The following is a 16,831-nucleotide window of genomic DNA, read 5'->3' as shown; positions in this document are numbered from 1 at the left end:
ATATTAATTTTTTGTGTTCTTTGCTTTGTATAACTTTTTAGTGCCCTTTCGCCTTTTGTCTGTCAAATGGCCTGAGAAATTTTTCATCCAATGTGCTGTCAGCAGACAAAAAATCAGAATGAGAATCTTGAATTCTGCATGGAACCCTGCAAGGAATGTTTAATGCTACAGTTTTTTCTTGTGGGATTACTATGTGCTGAGCACCTGATGCCCTCTATCTTGGACTCTACCTCCATGCACAACTCTAATTGCATGTTGAGATGACACAAGAAGAAATGACTACACTGACTTGTTAACTTGTGACAGCTCTCCAGTGTGATTTACATTAACTGCATTATGTGGTCTGTGTAACTATTAGGATTTTGGCTAATTTCTTTACTGCTATCAAAACATATCTGGCTAAGTGTCAGAACTAATACAAACTCTAAGTTTTACACTATGCTACTTACAAATTTTTCTTCGGCTTCCTGCACAAAAAAAGCTTCTCCGTTATCACCCAGCTTCATATGAAGATCAACTGCTTCTCCGTTAATTTCAATATCAATCTGTGGAAAATTCAATATCCTTTTAGCAGTTAAATGAAAAACTCATGCAAAAACTACTTCACCTATAAACACAATATATACTCATTTGTCCAAATTCTTTGAACTGGACTGAAAGAGAGTCAGATTCATTTGCTTTTATTTCTCTATCCCATATTCTAGTCCACAACAGGTCTCTCCTCTCTCCACCACTGTGTTGTCAAAATAATCCCAAGGACATTCAGACAAATGTAACTCCATTTCACATAGGCTGCCTAGTTAATAAAACAAAATATAATTGAAGAAGCTTACCGTGATTCAGCAAAAAACAGTGAGGCTTTAGAAAGATAAGAAAAAGAAATGGGAGTATTTTTCCTATCTAGGTGAAGAGGAATGAAAATGACAGGCTTTACAACACTCCATTTGAACCAGTCAAGAGAGCCAAAAATTATCTAAGGAAATGCTTTTTTTGTTTAGTACTTTGTCAGCCAGGTGGGACTCCTTTTTCAGCAAAAGACAGCCGGTAACATTCCTTGCCATATTCTAAGTAGAATTTGAAATGCTTTTGTTGTTGTTGAGACTGCATGTAAAAATAAGATACTCATATATTTTATAGTTTAATTTACTTTGGTTTCTAAATGTAACCAGAGAGATCCATGTACTTGCTGAACTTGTATATTCAGAGCATGACATGGGCTGCTTAACACATATGTTTAGTACTGTCCTGGCATATTTGAGCTGGTTTCATATAATCACAAGGAGATTCCCAAAAAACCCGTATGATTTCCACAGACCCTGAGATTTCACTCTTCTAACCCACTTACTGGACTTCCTTAGTCCTTCACTCAAATCTTCTACTTAAATATAGCTGATAAAAGATAAGGAGAAAAAAACAGTTAGGAAAAAGTTACTGGGAGAAAAAAAAAACAAGAACCAGGGAGCAAAAATAAATGTTCTAGTCTCACAATGAAATGAAATAAAAAGTTGGCTCTCTACCACCATCCCAAAGAACCTGTACTGGGACACTGAAGTTGACAAATTTATAAATATTACCACATCATTACAAGTTGTGAAACCCAACAAAGAAAACTCCAATACAATTTCCCCTATCTGGATAAATGGGCAATAGAAATAACAAAAGAGGTTCAGTACAAGAACAAAAATTATTTAAAAAACAAACAAAGCCAATTCGCATATCCACAGTCATTCTCAATCTTCTCTTGGCCACAGCCAATATGAATATGAATATTATACACAATATGAAATATAGGCAGAATCAGGGTTACAAAAGTTGCACAACAAACTTTATAAGGTGGTGTGTGAATAATTGTTTCCAGTCTGTGGCCCTTTTCAAATATGCCAAGGGCCCATTGAGGATGGCTGTGTTATAAGGTCAGAACTCACAGTGACTAACTCAGAACAAGATATTGGAGTCACGGTATATGGTCCTATGACCTATGTGGAAAAGGCAAATTATGCACCAGGAATGAAATTTAAATTTATTTTATAAAAAATGAATACAAAGCTGCAGTATTGCTATAACCTTGCACAAATAAACAATACCATGTTTACACATGGGAGTGGTGTATGAAGTTTTTGTCTCCCCATTGTAAAAAAAGGATCCTAGAGAATGCGAAGGGATTCAAAAAGGCACAACTAAAAAGACTGGGGAAGAGTCAACCCCACCTACAAGGGGAAGGAAGTACTAGTGTCTTGCTAGACAATTTACCTCGCAAAACAGTTTATTCGCAAGACGATGAGTTTTTGCGATCACGATAGCACTTCGCAAAACGGTTTTCGCTATGGGCGATTTTCGCCAGACAATGTTTTGGACCATGCTTCGCAAGACGGTTTTTTTCTGGACAGTTTTTTGCAAGAAAGCAATTTAGACAACTGATCCGCGCTTCGCAAAACGGTTTCTCTACGGGCGATTTTCGCAAGACAATGACTATTTTCCCTATTAGAATGCATTAAATAGATTTCAATGCATTCCAATGGGGAAAACGCATTTCGCAAGACGATGTTTTCGCAAAACAATTTTCACGAAAGAAATTAACATCGACTTGCGAGGCACCACTGTATCTGGAAATCTAAGTTCAGAACACATGCAATAAAGAAGGAATATAATAAAATCTTTAAAAATTATACATACTATAAAAAGTGGTTAGAAAGCACTTATCTTCTTTCACAATATTAGAACTGGAATGCTAGAATTTGTGTATTACAATGGACTCAATTAGATTAATTTAAGAGAAGGAAGAGATTAACTGAAGTAAATGGCACACTTAGCTATCTTGAGTTTGTACTTGTTTGTGTGAGCAAGGCAGAGAAGGAGTGAGCACAGGTCCTTAGGAGAAGAGCAGGCTGGAGAAGCTCCAAAAGGAGCAATTCCAAAGGTACCAATGCCATCAGGGATACAGCCACTGACTGAACAATGTTTACTCCCATAGTTGCATCATCAAATAGTACTCACCACTTTCTCTTTGGAACGTAAGACACCAAGCTTCCCAAACCGGACATGGAACGGTGAGCACATGTATGAACCATCTTGCTGCCGAACTACAATTACATCAATGCATCCTGAAAGTGTTGCCTGATTAATGCCTTTGTAGAGTTCCTTCACAGTAACCAGAAGTCCTGCAAGTTGTCCCACGTAGTTCATAATTCAAGGCTGCAAAGACACGTTGATTGAAGCTTATTTATTATTTATTAATTCATTAATTCATTCAAAATATTTTTACCCAGCCTTTCTCCTTGAAAAGGATCCAAGGTGGCTTACAAACAATGAAAGACAATATTCAAACAATGAGTGTACAATGATGCTTAACATCATAAAAATACATTATTTTAAACTATAAACAATGAATAAGGAGGCATCTTACAACACTAACAGGCAATATTAAGGCAAGGATCAATAAGTATACAAAAAAAGTCACTCTGAGAAATGGAAAACTATTATCTGTACTCACAGAACCTGAAGCTTAATATTGCCTGTTAATGTTGTAAGATGCCTCCTTATTGTTTATAGTTTAAAATATTGTATTTTATGATATTAAGCATCATTGTACACTCATTGTTTTCAGCTTGTAAGCCACCTTGGATCCATTTGCAAGGAGAAAGGCTGGGTAAAATATATATTAAAAATATTTTTACCCAGCCTTTCTCCTTGAAAAGGATCCAATGTGGCTTACAAATAATGAAAGACAATATTCAAAGTTGAAAACAATGAGTGTACAATGGTGCTTAACATCATAAAAATACAATATTCTAAACTATAAACAATGAATGAGGAGGCATCTTACAATATTAACAGGCAATATTAAGGCAAGGATCAATAAGTATACAAAAAAAGTCACTCTGAGAAATAGAAAACTATTATCTGTACTCACAGAACCTGAAGCTGCATCTACGACTCTGTCACCCATTTTGGCCATCAGATTACACTGAACATTTTCTATGTCAAAGGAAAACTAATTTGAATAATTTCTTCAATAATTGTAATCTGTCAGGATTTTTGCAAGAGGACTTTGAATTCCAGTTTATAGAATAAAATTACGATGTTTATATAATGTCAAGAGCACAGTTTTGCTATTCAGTTATTTAAAAAACATTCTGAGGCACCAGAATTAATTTTTGTAAAAGTAACTGTGTTCAGGGACGTGATGGCGCTGCGGGCTAAACCGCAGAAGCCTGTGCTGCAGGGTCAGAAGACCAAGCAGTCGTAAGATCGAATCCATGCGGCGGAGTGAGCTCCCATCGCTTGTCCCAGCTCCCGCCAACCTAGCGGTTCGAAAGCATGCAAATGCAAGTAGATAAATAGGGACCACTTCGGTGGGAAGGTAACAGTGTTCCGTGTCTAAGTCGCACTGGCCATGTGACCACGGAAGATTGTCTTCGGACAAACGCTGGCTCTATGGCTTGGAAACAGGGATGAGCACCGCCCCCTAGAGTCGAACACGACTGGACAAAAATTGTCAAGGGGAACCTTTACCTTTACCTTTTAACTGTGTTCAAGGAAATTAATTCACAGAAAAACAAACAGAAAGTAAGCTCCAGTTGTACTGCAATGCATATGGCATAATGTACATGTTAGGTAGCTGTAAATGCAGATTTATCCTTTAAAATGGAAATTATGGCTCCCATAGTGTTTCTAACTGAAGAATCTAGTATTTTATTTTCAACCACAGTAGTGCTGAATAAATCTTAACATGGTAACTCAGCAAGGCAACTTTGACTTTTGAAGATGTTCATGTTCTTTAAGTCCATGCCCCATACCCATAAAGGTTAAGAACAAATTTGTCTTCAGCATTTTTTCAGCTCTAACAAAATTTAGTTTTCAGAAAGTTAGTTTTAATTTTCTACATTTGAAAAGCCCAGTGATAGTCACCTATATTGCCAACAATTATTCCTAAAAATTGTTTCAGTGTACTCATTAAAGCTCAAGGACGTAAAGAAATAAATTTAAAAAGCAGTGGTTTCTTGGAGTATCAGTAAGGACAACTATCTTATTGCAAGAGATTCATAAAAATATTAAAAACATAAAATAACAACCAGCCTAAATGTCTATGAAGTAAAATTTTAAAGACATTCATTCACACATGACAAAACTGTAACACAGATAGCCAATACAGTGGTGCCTCGACTTACGAACACCCCTACTTGCAACCATTTTGAGTTACAACCAGTTCCAGCCACAAAATTTTGCTTCTACTTGCGACCGGAGCTTCCATTTACAAACAGAAAAAGGCAGGGAAAAAAGGCGGGAAATTCAAATTGTGAACTGTAGGTGGTGATGAGGCTGCTACTTTGTAGCTCTTTCACCCCAGAAGTTAGAGAGCGTGCATCATCGTCAGAGGCTTGGGACTTCCTCCTTCTGCTTCTGAGAAGGTGTGTGTGTGTGTTTGCAGGGAGGCTTCGGGCTGCCTTGTAAGGTAAGGTGCTGTTTCCTGCTTTTTAAAAACTGTTCTGGGCGTTTTTGCAATGTTTTGGGCTAGGGGGGTTATATTTTTTTGCTGTGATGGGTCTTAGGGGGTTTGTCTGTTGGTTGGTTGTTATTTTCCCCCCATTTCCGATGGGTCTTGGGGTTTTTTGTTGCTTTTGGTGTGTTTTTCCCCATTTCCGATGGGTCTTGGAGGGTTGGTTGCTTTTTAGGGGGTTTTCCCCATTTCCGATGGGTCTTGGGGGTTGCTTGTTTTTTGGCTCCCCCATTTATGATGGGTCTTGGGGGTTTGGTTGCTTTTTGGGGTTATTCCCCCCATTTCTGATAGGTCCTGCATGCTCCTCTTGCTTTTTCCCTTGTTTTCTTTGCATTTCTGACCTGCCCTCTTTATTCTCTGTGATTTCCGACCTGCTCCATTTGTTTTCTGTGCATTTCCAATGGGTCTTGCATGCTTGATTGCATTTTGGCGCCAGGTCAAAACTTCCTGTTCCAGAAGGCTTTTAATTGAAATAATATCAACTGTGGGTCATGATGGCAATTTTTAGAGTATATATTTTAATTGCATTTTAATTGTTTTATCTTTTTACTGCATTTTAATTGTTGTAGCCCCCCCCCAGAGACCTTTGGATAGTGTGGGAGGCATATAAGTTAAATAAAATAAAATTAAATAAATAAGTAAATAAAAAAGTATGCACAGGACTAGGCCCTTACGAGTATTCCTTACTACAAGAAAAAAGTTTGAAAATTCAGTATATAACAAAAACAGACTTTCTTACAGGCATTTCTACTGCCATTTTTAAAACCAAACTAATAATTTACAAACCCAACTGAATATCAAAATACTAAAAACAGCAAAATTCTACCTACATCTGCTTTTTAGGCAAATATTTTACTGGAAGAGCATGATACTCCAGGTTTCTTCTGCTTCCTTACAAAACAGAAGTGTAATTTAGAAGGAACAAATCTCAAGGAAGCCAAAATGTAGAATCTTCAGTGCATGGAGTGACACAGCTCTCAGTGCAGAGAGATAAGTGACATGGGTATAATCTGTTTACAGTGATAAGCCATGGTGTTGTATTACACAGAATCACATGGTGTTTTCTTCCCTTAAATGACCACATGATTTCTCCTACCTGCATTCTGACATTATGTTATCTCAGGATTGCTGTTGCTGTACTATGTGCTTATTCTGAACTTTTAGGCTCCCTTCAGGCATTTGGCAACAGGCAAGCAAAACAGGCAGAAGCTTGTTTATTGCAGGACACATATTGTGAACTTCTAGATAAGTTAAAAAGATGGTAAGCTTCCTTTTTCCTGAGTGGCTTGCTCCACATTGTTTGCAGCCATTAGCTTTTCTGCTGCTTACCTGCACTTTGATCTGTATGGAAAAACAGGGGACCACCACTTTGCAAGACATATGTAAATATATGCCAACAAGTCTGTCAGCATAGCTAACATAATAGAACTGGAACCAAAGGCAAAACAGGACTGATATAGAATCATAGGGCAAGTCCAAGGGCACAAGAGATCACAGGTAAACTCTGTACTAAGAGAACTGATTGAATGGGATTAGACTGAAGATGAAGGTAAGCAGTATGTAGAGGGGCAAGCAGGCAGGCTAGATGGAGAACAGACAGGCTGACAGATGGAGATACAAACTAAAAACAAACCACAGACAAATAACCTGGCCTGAACTGGAAACATTTATCACAGGACTAATTCATAAGGTATCAATATATTGCCCGGGGACAGGGAAACCAGGTACCAGAGCAGAGGAAAACCCTATTCTGAAACCTGATTTAACTATTAAAATGGAGCACATCCTAAAAATCCAGTTCTTAGTCTGATATGTTCTCTATGAAAATGGAATCATCTGTAAATGAGAGAGGAAGAGGAGACTCGCTTCTTTTTAAGATAGTCTTTCATTAACCATGATTAACCACTATGCCTTAATCAGCCTGCCTGAATGTAGTACTCTTCAAGCTTTGTACTGCCACTCCTATCATCCCTGATTATTTGCTCTGATAGCTTAGGGTGACAGCAATTACAGCTCAAACATCTAGTGGACACCATACTGAGGAAAGCAGCCCCAAAATGTACAGGGAAAGGGGAAGAACAGAAGACAATCCCCCAGTAAACTTTATCTACCTTACTGTACCCAATATGTTTGAGAAACAGAAATACATAGATGAAAACTGTAACATTTTAAAATTATAAATATATAATCTATGTGTAATATCAAAGCAAATTCATTCTTGTACTTCCACAAAACAAAATATGAATAAAAAACTGAGAAACTCTCATCTGATGTTTATTTATTCCACCGAAGTACTGGAAATAGTAAATTATTCGCAGTTACTCTCTTACACAAAGCAGTCCTGTAGAAACCTTTTCCCCAATTTTGATACATGTCATGACAAACTGAACATATTCTGCATCATTTCGCCTCATTCTATAAACTGATCTCTTTGTCCATAATAATCCCAGCCACATAATTTCAGTACTGGTTCATAATTTCAAGAGATCACTATGCTTCATAATTTCAAGAGATCACTATGTCAATAAAAATGATAGTCTGTATCCACAATCATCATATATACAGTTTCAGGCCCTGCAGTGTAGACAGTGCCTCTCAATGCTTTGCTGTTCCCCTAATGCTTTGCTGTTTCCATGAAGCTTAGAGGTTCCACCCAAGCCCATGTTTTAATGCTGTATTCAGAGAAAGCCTTATAAAGAACCAAGTGAGGATCCTGAAACTTCTCTGAGAACTTGGATTTTTTTATTATTATATTTGTTGGTTAAAACTAACAGAACTTTAGCTGGGATAATTCCTGTTGAATTCTGGCAGTTATGAAAAAAGAATTTAAAAATCCCATGCCTATTGCTCATTCTGAACTATTTCCTTTCCCCTTTGTAACACCATCACATAACCAAGTCCAACTGATTGTTCCTAAGACAAAAGAAGCTCTCTCTCAGACTAATACAATCTGGTATAAAAGCCGCAACCAACTGAGTTATAAACAGCTGCAAACCAGCACAAAATGCCATGATTTTCTGGCTCACTCCAGTTAACATTGTGGGAAATCCAAAGATTCCCTTTTCATCTTGTAGAAAGTTGCTAAAGAACATTCTACTCAGGCCTAGTTATGACGGTTAGTAACCTTTGCCTGTTCAAGAACTGCAGGCAATAATGTAACATGTTATCCCAAATTTACCACATCTTCAGCACCAGAGTTCTTTTTGCTGCTTTCCCCCAAGTGCTGCCAATGTTGCGTCCCAAAATCCAGTACTAAGCTGCAACTAGGGCTCACTGAACCAATGCCACTTAGAGGATTTGACTCACCAAATTCCCACTGGTTCAATGGGTCTACTCTAGATGTGAGTTACTACTGATTTCAATCATTTTTCCTCTCACCGGAGTAAGTTTCAACAGAAGAAGGGATGGGTAGAAAGGTTAACAAAGAGAAAGAAATTGCATAACAGAAGCAAAACAAAGCTACAGTGTTATCACTTATTCTCCTTCCTTGATTGTGCCCTTACATACTTATTCCTCTTGTTCACAGCATGTAAATTAAAATTCCAGTTAGTCAAACTTGAAGTCTCCACAGTAGCTGAGACTTTCCCCATATCAGTAGAAAGTCAGCAACAACCAGACTGGTCAGGCATAACCATAACCTGCCCTTACCTAACATAACTCAGGTTCTTGGTATAGGCTGGGTTACTGATTGTTGCTGAAGGCCCAACAGGCACCTTCAACTATTTCTAATACCAAAACTATACCTGTAGCACTCATTCTCATAGCAGAAACAGGTGGCAACTTTTGAACTAGAAGGTAATAAACAAGTATCTTTCTGAAGATACCGTTTTCAATATTTTCTTGCATGCGTAATCAACTTGCAAATTAATCCCATTTTTATTTCCTAAGACTGATCACTAAACAAAAGCAAGCTAGCTTTCAACTGGTAGAACTGTGAAACCTGTCCTTGGAACAGAACTTTCTGAATGGAGCTCTGCTTCCAACTGAAAACTTACTACAGTCTCCTCCTTCTGAACCTATGAGAGAAGCTAGGTGCATGCAATTTTTTCCTCTAAATACAGTGGTGCCTCGCTTAGCAATGTTAATTTGTTCTGAAAAATCGCTGCTAAGCGATTTCATCGCTAAGCGAAACGTGGTTTCCCATTGAAATGCATTGAAAACCGGATAATCCATTCCAATAGGAACGAATTGCTGTCCTTAAGCGAAAATCACCATAGGAAACATCGCTAAGTGAAACGCGGTTCCCAATTGAAATGCATTGAAACCTATTCAATGCATCTCAATGGGAGGAAAAATACAACAACAAATTTAAAAGAGTCAGAACAAAGTCAAATTTGGTTAACAAAGGGTTTATTAAGTGCACTTTATGATTTCAAACATTTTAAACAGTAAACTTTAACTTTATAAATAACAGAAAAACATTTAAAAAACAGCAAACATGAGGCTGTTTAAACCATTGTTAAGTGAAACTGGGGACCCAAAATGTAATCGTTATGCGAAGCATGGTCCCAACCATCGCTAAACGAAAATCGCCCATAGGGACCATCGCTAAACGAACCGCAAAAATGCTCCGAAAAAGTAGCTGCTAAGCGATTTCATCGCTAAACGGAGCGCCCATTAAGCAAGGCACTTCATATCCTCAAATGTATTTCTATATTAACAGACCTTCATGTCAAGTTCTGAATTAACTGCTTTTAACATAATTTATCTAATTATCATATTGGAGAATTACAAAGAACCAAGATCTTCAGCCAAGTATTCTCCAGTTACCTTGCCTTTCAAAGTCGCATGTGATGCTAATCTTTACATCACCTATGGTAACCAATCCACTTCTTCCTATGACATTCAAGACTTTAAACAGACTTAACTCCAGGAGACAAGAATCATTACAGTTTTATCACAAATAAATATCCAAAATGTGAAAGCTCTTCAGCTCTTTCAAATGTCATCTCCTCCTATTTTCTGTTGACCTGTAAGTATACTGCTATGAAAGCTTTATTCAGAATTCCACAATGAGCAATATTTTTTACTCTCTAATAAATACACATAGGATAACACTCTTAATAAAATCTATGTCTAGTAGATTACTAGGTCACTGATTTTAGATTTACAAACCTTTTCTTACAGATATGTGCTTCTCAATGGGTAATACGCCACAACAGCCAAGCACAAGTAATTCCTATTCTGCTTCAAGATTGCCAGGCAAATAAATGAAATACAGATGTGTTTTAAAGGTCCTTTTGTCCTCTTTATTTAAAATGTTTATGTACTGCCCAACTGGCAATATCCTTCTGTGATTTACACACACACACACACACACACACACACACAAACACAAACATATATGTGTATGTATGTATGTGTGTGTATGTGTGTGTGTGTGTGTGTATATATGTATATATATATATATGTATATATATATATGTATATATGTATGTATATATGTATGTATATATATGTATGTATGTATATGTATATGTATATATGTATATATGTATATGTATATGTATATGTATGTAAATCACAGAAGGATATTGCCAGTTGGGCAGTACATATCAATATATATATCAATAAAATCAGAAGAAGAAAAAACTAGACAAAGTTGAATCACAATATTAAATTGGGACCATATTAAAATGTTAATGTAAAATGTTGATGTGTTAAGAACCAATAATAAAACAAGCAGTAAAAACCAAAAATAAAAATCATGAATGCCTGCTGGAAGAAGATGACCTTAGCATGGCATATAGATGCTACTAATAAGGATGCCAGGCAGATTTTCCTGGCAAGGGCAGTCTACAAATGGCAGATCCATTATCAAGAAGTCCCCCCCCCCAGGAACTACCTGTTCTTCCCAGTTTTCACACATTTGTTGTGCCTTTAAAAAAAAACCTACAGTAGGTCTTGGTAAATTTCTTTTAAGCTGTAAAAAAATTATTCTTGTCTTAACAGTCTCAGGATGTCTTGCTGTAATAGTGAGGGCGCTGGGTATTTTAGCGAATACGGTGTGCATCCCTTTAGCACAATATTGTTCACTGCTTCTTTAGAAAGTTAAGAATTGTGGTCCTGTTGTATTAAACTGAAATCCAAATATGTCCAGCACTCTTAAAAAAAAAGACATGACTTGAAAACATTCACAAAGAGTATCTGGTACTGAGTCTATTCACTGAATATATACTATCCATGAATATGAAAGTTTTGTCCTTTATTATTATTGTTGGGTTTCCATGAGAACTGATGCTGATGAGGGTGTTTGTTAAGAAACAGAAACTAGAGTAAAAGTGATCATATTATAAACTGGAGTGTGGAAAATCTACTTCTCAAAGCAATCTTTGGTGCTGATGGAAGGCTGCTCAGCTGATCAATTTTTCATTACATATGGCTGAAACAGGCAAGGTATTTTGCTTGCTCTACCATTTCTCAGTTTATGGTTATCAGCACCCCAAACAGCCAAAACACTATGAATGTGTTTTGGTTTAAGTAAAGAGCCCAAGCAAAGGAGGAAAGATGAGTGTCTGTACTGGGATGATAGAGGGAGTTAACCCTTCCCCATGCAATAGCCCCAATCAGCATCAGGCCTAGGACTTGGCTGCTATTTGCAGGGAGAAGGAAGCTGTCATTGTTGCCAGTGGAAACATCCTTCATAAAGCAAATAGTGCTCAAAAATCAGATCATTGGCAACAAAGAACCCCAGTACACTCTAATTATACCACTGGTTCTTAACCTTGGGTTACTCAGGAGTTTTGGACTGCAACTCCCAGAAGTCTTCACCACCTGCTGTGCTGACTGGGGTTTCTGGGAGTTGCAGTTCAAAAGCATCCAAGTAACAAAGGTTAAGAACCACTGAATTATACCAAGTACTGGTAAATGAAGTGCTGGCTAGATAAGTCAATGGCATGGCTATCTGGCTGTGGAGCCAGGATTTGAGAGAGCAATTCCCTGCTGTGTGCTGTTAAATAATTTGTGACAACCTTGGAAAAGCTAGCCAAAAACCAGAGAATCCATTTGATAGCTCAAAATTAAAGGAAATAAAATGACTTTTTCGATTGTGTTTCTTGTCGTACATGCAGTATCCTTCTCCAAATCACAAAACACAGTGAAGAAATGCACCTTCAAAATGCTGCCCCGTATGCAGCTTGGATTTACTGAAATTCTCAACTTTGAGAAGCAGAAAACTTTTATTTAAAAATTAAAGGATTTCTATTTTCAAACTCATTTTGTACTGAACTCTGTAAAACTCAAACAATGGCTCTTTTGGTTGCTTGCAAATGCCTTTTAAAATGTGCCCCACTAACATATTTCTTAACAATCTGGAGACACATACATTCAGACACCCCATTCAGAAATGGCATGCAAACCTAAGACTGGCCACCACTTGTCCATCTTAATGCAAACAAGGATGGATAAAGAAACCACAGAGCTTCTGGTTTGTGGCAATATATGAACCTAGCATTCCTTCTGATTTGTTTCTCCCCTAAATCAGAGGCATGGCTTCAAGAATCAGAATATGTAATGTGGATAGAGAAGGTCTATGTGGTCTGTTTAGCTACTCTCATTGGGAGCAATCTGGTAGGATGCACTAGTACACTGTTTGTAAATGACAACCTAGCATTCCTAAAGAACTCTGGCTTATCACAATGTGAGAACCAAACCAGTGGCTCTCTTTTTAAGGAGACAAGTATAACAATCAACAAAGAAATGTACAAATATATTCTTATCAAACTTTGCAACTAATCTGCATATCTTCATTTAACGTACCAATTTTCACTTTTCCAGGCTGTCTGGAAGCAAATGTATCTTTTTGACATAACAATGAGTCTGAAGGTTAGGTAAAGAGATACACTAGTTTCCCATTACCAAATATTTGTAGTAACTGGGCAGTCTTGCATATCTCAGAACCATAGCTCACTGGTAAGTATTGTAATGCTTTCAGTACACTTATGCAGGCAAATGTATGTTACCACAATTCCTTCTACAGAGGAAGTAAAGCACGTTTTAATATGCTATGGGTAAATATATTAACAATTAGCATGGCCTGGCTAATACAAATGTCACAAAATACCTTGTTAAAATATTTATGATGTCTCAGACTAAAGTTTACAACTGTATTTTTTTTGAAAACACACCATGAAGAGGTAAAAATGGACTATTAGGAATTAGAACTATTAGGAATTTCTTCAGCATGGTGAAGACTTAAACAAATTAAATTATGCATGGATTATATTCAGTCTGCTAGACTTTTCTGTTAACAGTCAGCCAAGAATCCAGAAAGCTGGTACAACATATCTTTTTATTCATTGATTTGTCCCAAAGTTGTTCACAACCCTAATAACCTTACAGGTCACACAAACCTTTACCATATAATACATATATACATTACAATAAGGAAAACCTTCAGCTTTAATGACAGATCAGACAGCTACACCCAGAGGCTAGACAACCAAAGGCAAAGCTATAGGAATGCAAGCAAACTGAAAAGAAAAAAAAGCCATACTCCTATGTTACTAACACTGAAACCAATGGGATTTGAACAGCCTTAACTATTCACAGGCTGCAGCCTGAGACTGCTGCAGAAACACTAGCCATAGCCTCGTTGACCTAATGTCTACTGTACAGTAAACATTGCCATGACGGCAATTGGAAAAAAAATCAATATAATGAATACATTTCGGCTGCATCCTCTACACTTCACTGATCGATGGTAAGGCATCACATGCAACACTGGCTGTGGCTCACTGTTCCTCTGACCGTCCTCCTCCTTCGATCATACCGGGAAAGGAGGCTGTGAGGAGAGAAAAACACTAAGGCTAGAGGCGGCGGGGGAGAGTCGCCAGGCGGGCAGGCGGCGTATTGTCTGCCTGGGAAGGAAGGAAGGAAGGATGCCAGGATGGATGCCCATCAGCACAAGCACGGAGGACTCCCTGCTTGACTCCCTCGACGCCAACAGAACACCCGCTTCGCTCCCTGCCGAGGAAAAGAACAGGCAGAAGCCCCTTTTCTCCCGCCTTACCTTTTTTTTCCAACCTCCCTCACTCTTGCTCAACGGAATGGGAAGCCGGGGGGGGGGGTCAGGCGCGAGGCGACGTGAGGGCGAACCAGCCACCCACCACCGGTCGACGCTCGAGGCGGCGGTTGAATGAACCGAATGGGCAGGAAAGGGAACCAGCCCGCGACTGGAGGAGGAGGAGGAGGAGGGTGACGCACGCAGGCGCGCGCTCAGCGGAAATTCTGGCTCCTCCCCGTCGCCGAACAGCCGAAGCGGCGAGGGAGGCAAGAGGAGGACTGAGGGAGAAAGAAACAGAAAGTGGGGGGAGGGGGCGCGCACGTGACGGAGGGGGCGTTCTGTGCCAGAGCGCGCGCCCGGCGCTCCATCCTCCTGCGACGCGTAGCCACCGGGGGCTAATTAGTGACTGTAGAAAGGAAAGGCGCTTCCTCCTCTTTTCTTTTTTTTTTTTTTTTGGCGGGGGAAAGCTTATTTTAACGAATCATCCTGGGTCGCATCCTTAACTGACGGGTTATAGGTGGCCTGCGTTCCAGCGGTTGGATTTAGCGTTGCGTGCTTGCATGTGTCACGTACACGTTTGACATTCCTGTTTCGTGCAATCCTTGCGTGTATTCGGACTGCATACGTGTCAAGTCTTCTGACACATTCCTTCCGTGTTCACAGCTTGGGCGTGTAGCTCTGCCTTTGTTGTTAAAATACCTGCGGTGTAAAGGGGACGTATCATCATCCTGTGTTTCTGCTGCTGTGTATGTTTGTACACTCCCGGGTTCTTTCCTGTTGCTGATTTTTGCGCGCTTGTATGTCGGGTGCTGCTTGCATTGGTACGTGGCTGCATCTTGATTCTCTCCAAAGGTGGAAATGTGGACCAGAAAGATACTGGCCCTGCGTCGAAGTTTCCTTTCAAAACATTTTGTAGGCGGTTGTCCCTAAGTAGGCACTTTGAAGGAAAGGAAGCACACTTAGCTCTCTTGGCCTGCTGACAACTATTGCAGGCAACCCTGGGAAAGACTGCCAGCTGCTTAAAATGTGCTCTTAACCATAAAATATGGGAAAGAAAGGTTTCGTGGTGGGGAGGAGTTCAAATAAAAGTTGTCATTCAGAGCCACACACTGTATCATATTGCCTGTATTTCTGTTGCTTCTGTGCCAAGAGAAGATAAATAAAGCAATGTGAAATGATGATTCAGCTCATTTCAATTATTCGTCATTGGCAGGGCTTATCCTAACCAATTCCTTGGCCAAATAAGCAGTCAAATAATGAGCTGCTACCCCTTTTATCTCCCAGACAATACAAAAACATGTGCACATACGCCCATACATTGTTTTGATCAGAGGCTGGTAGAGTTTGGATTGAGAGTGGGAAGTTCATTTGTTGTTGTCCAGAACTGTCTAAGCACACATAGATCAATTGTCTAGTAGAGGGGGCCCCCTTTGAATACCTCTTTAGGGTCACTGTTTCTATACAGTCAGCCCTTTGGCAACCTAGTTTCTGCTTTTAATTGCAGCATGGATATTTTTTCATCAGGATCACTCATGAGGAAGGAAAGGTAAAACCATCATACCTCCATGTACTCTGTGCTGCAGATGGAGATTGCGTGCACTGTACACTTTGTTTTAATCCACTGGAACAATCCAAATGTAATATGTAGTTAGGTCCAAGGAAGACAACCCAATACCTTCTGAGTAGTCTGGACTCCAGACTCTGGAGTACAAGTCCAATCAGCGCAGGTCATTATCCTGCTGCTGGGGTTGATTAGAGTTTTAGTCCAAAACATCTGGAGGCCTCTGAGATGCCTGGCACTCTGCTGTTTACAGTGGCCTCCAGTGTGAGAACAGACTTTATGGATAAACTCCAACCCTTTTCTTTAATAACGCTTTTATTTACTTCTTCCAGTTCTTTCCTATGGCAGTGTGTAGAGAGTTCATCTGTCATACTTTAGTCCCTCCCTCCTTCTGCTTCCTCTTCTGACAAATGTAGATGTAACTTTTCTATCTCTTCTACTTACTTCTATCATGAGTTAACTGCCTATAATCAGATTGCAAAAAAAGAAATAATACAATGGATCTTGCCATAAATTACTGGAATTATAGAGAGAAGGATGTTGATTTATTTAATAAGTGGGTGGAACATCAATCTGTTATACTATTCATTCATTCATTCATTCATTGGATTTATACCCCGCCCATCTATTCAATTGACTACTCTGGGCGGCTTCCAACATACAGTGGTGCCTCGCTTAATGAGCGCACCGTATAACGATTAAATCGCATAGCGATCCGTTTTTTCGGATCGCTAATGCGATCGCACAACGTTGTTCCCATAGGGAAAAA

General features: G+C 39.0%; 1 protein-coding gene across 2 annotated transcripts in view; it reads right to left on the bottom strand.

The window, feature by feature from the left end:
- Nucleotides 1-14,627, bottom strand: part of LPIN2 (lipin 2) — a 47,066-nt gene extending 32,439 nt beyond the window's left edge. For both annotated transcript variants that reach the window (XM_020794513.3, XM_020794515.3), the window contains exons 1-3: nt 14,508-14,627; nt 2,995-3,192; nt 450-545 (exon numbers count right to left, since the gene is read on the bottom strand). In XM_020794513.3, coding sequence (XP_020650172.3) covers nt 450-545; nt 2,995-3,183 — 285 coding nt within the window. In that variant the 5' untranslated portion in view covers nt 3,184-3,192; nt 14,508-14,627. The remainder of the gene's footprint in view (nt 1-449; nt 546-2,994; nt 3,193-14,507) is intronic.
- Between the last annotated feature and the right edge of the window lie 2,204 nt (nt 14,628-16,831).

Source organism: Pogona vitticeps, chromosome 4, assembly GCF_051106095.1.
Source record: "Pogona vitticeps strain Pit_001003342236 chromosome 4, PviZW2.1, whole genome shotgun sequence".
In the NCBI taxonomy this organism is placed as follows: domain Eukaryota; kingdom Metazoa; phylum Chordata; class Lepidosauria; order Squamata; family Agamidae; genus Pogona; species Pogona vitticeps.
Note: the sequence above shows the minus strand (reverse complement) of the source record. Positions and strands in the feature narration are given on the sequence as shown.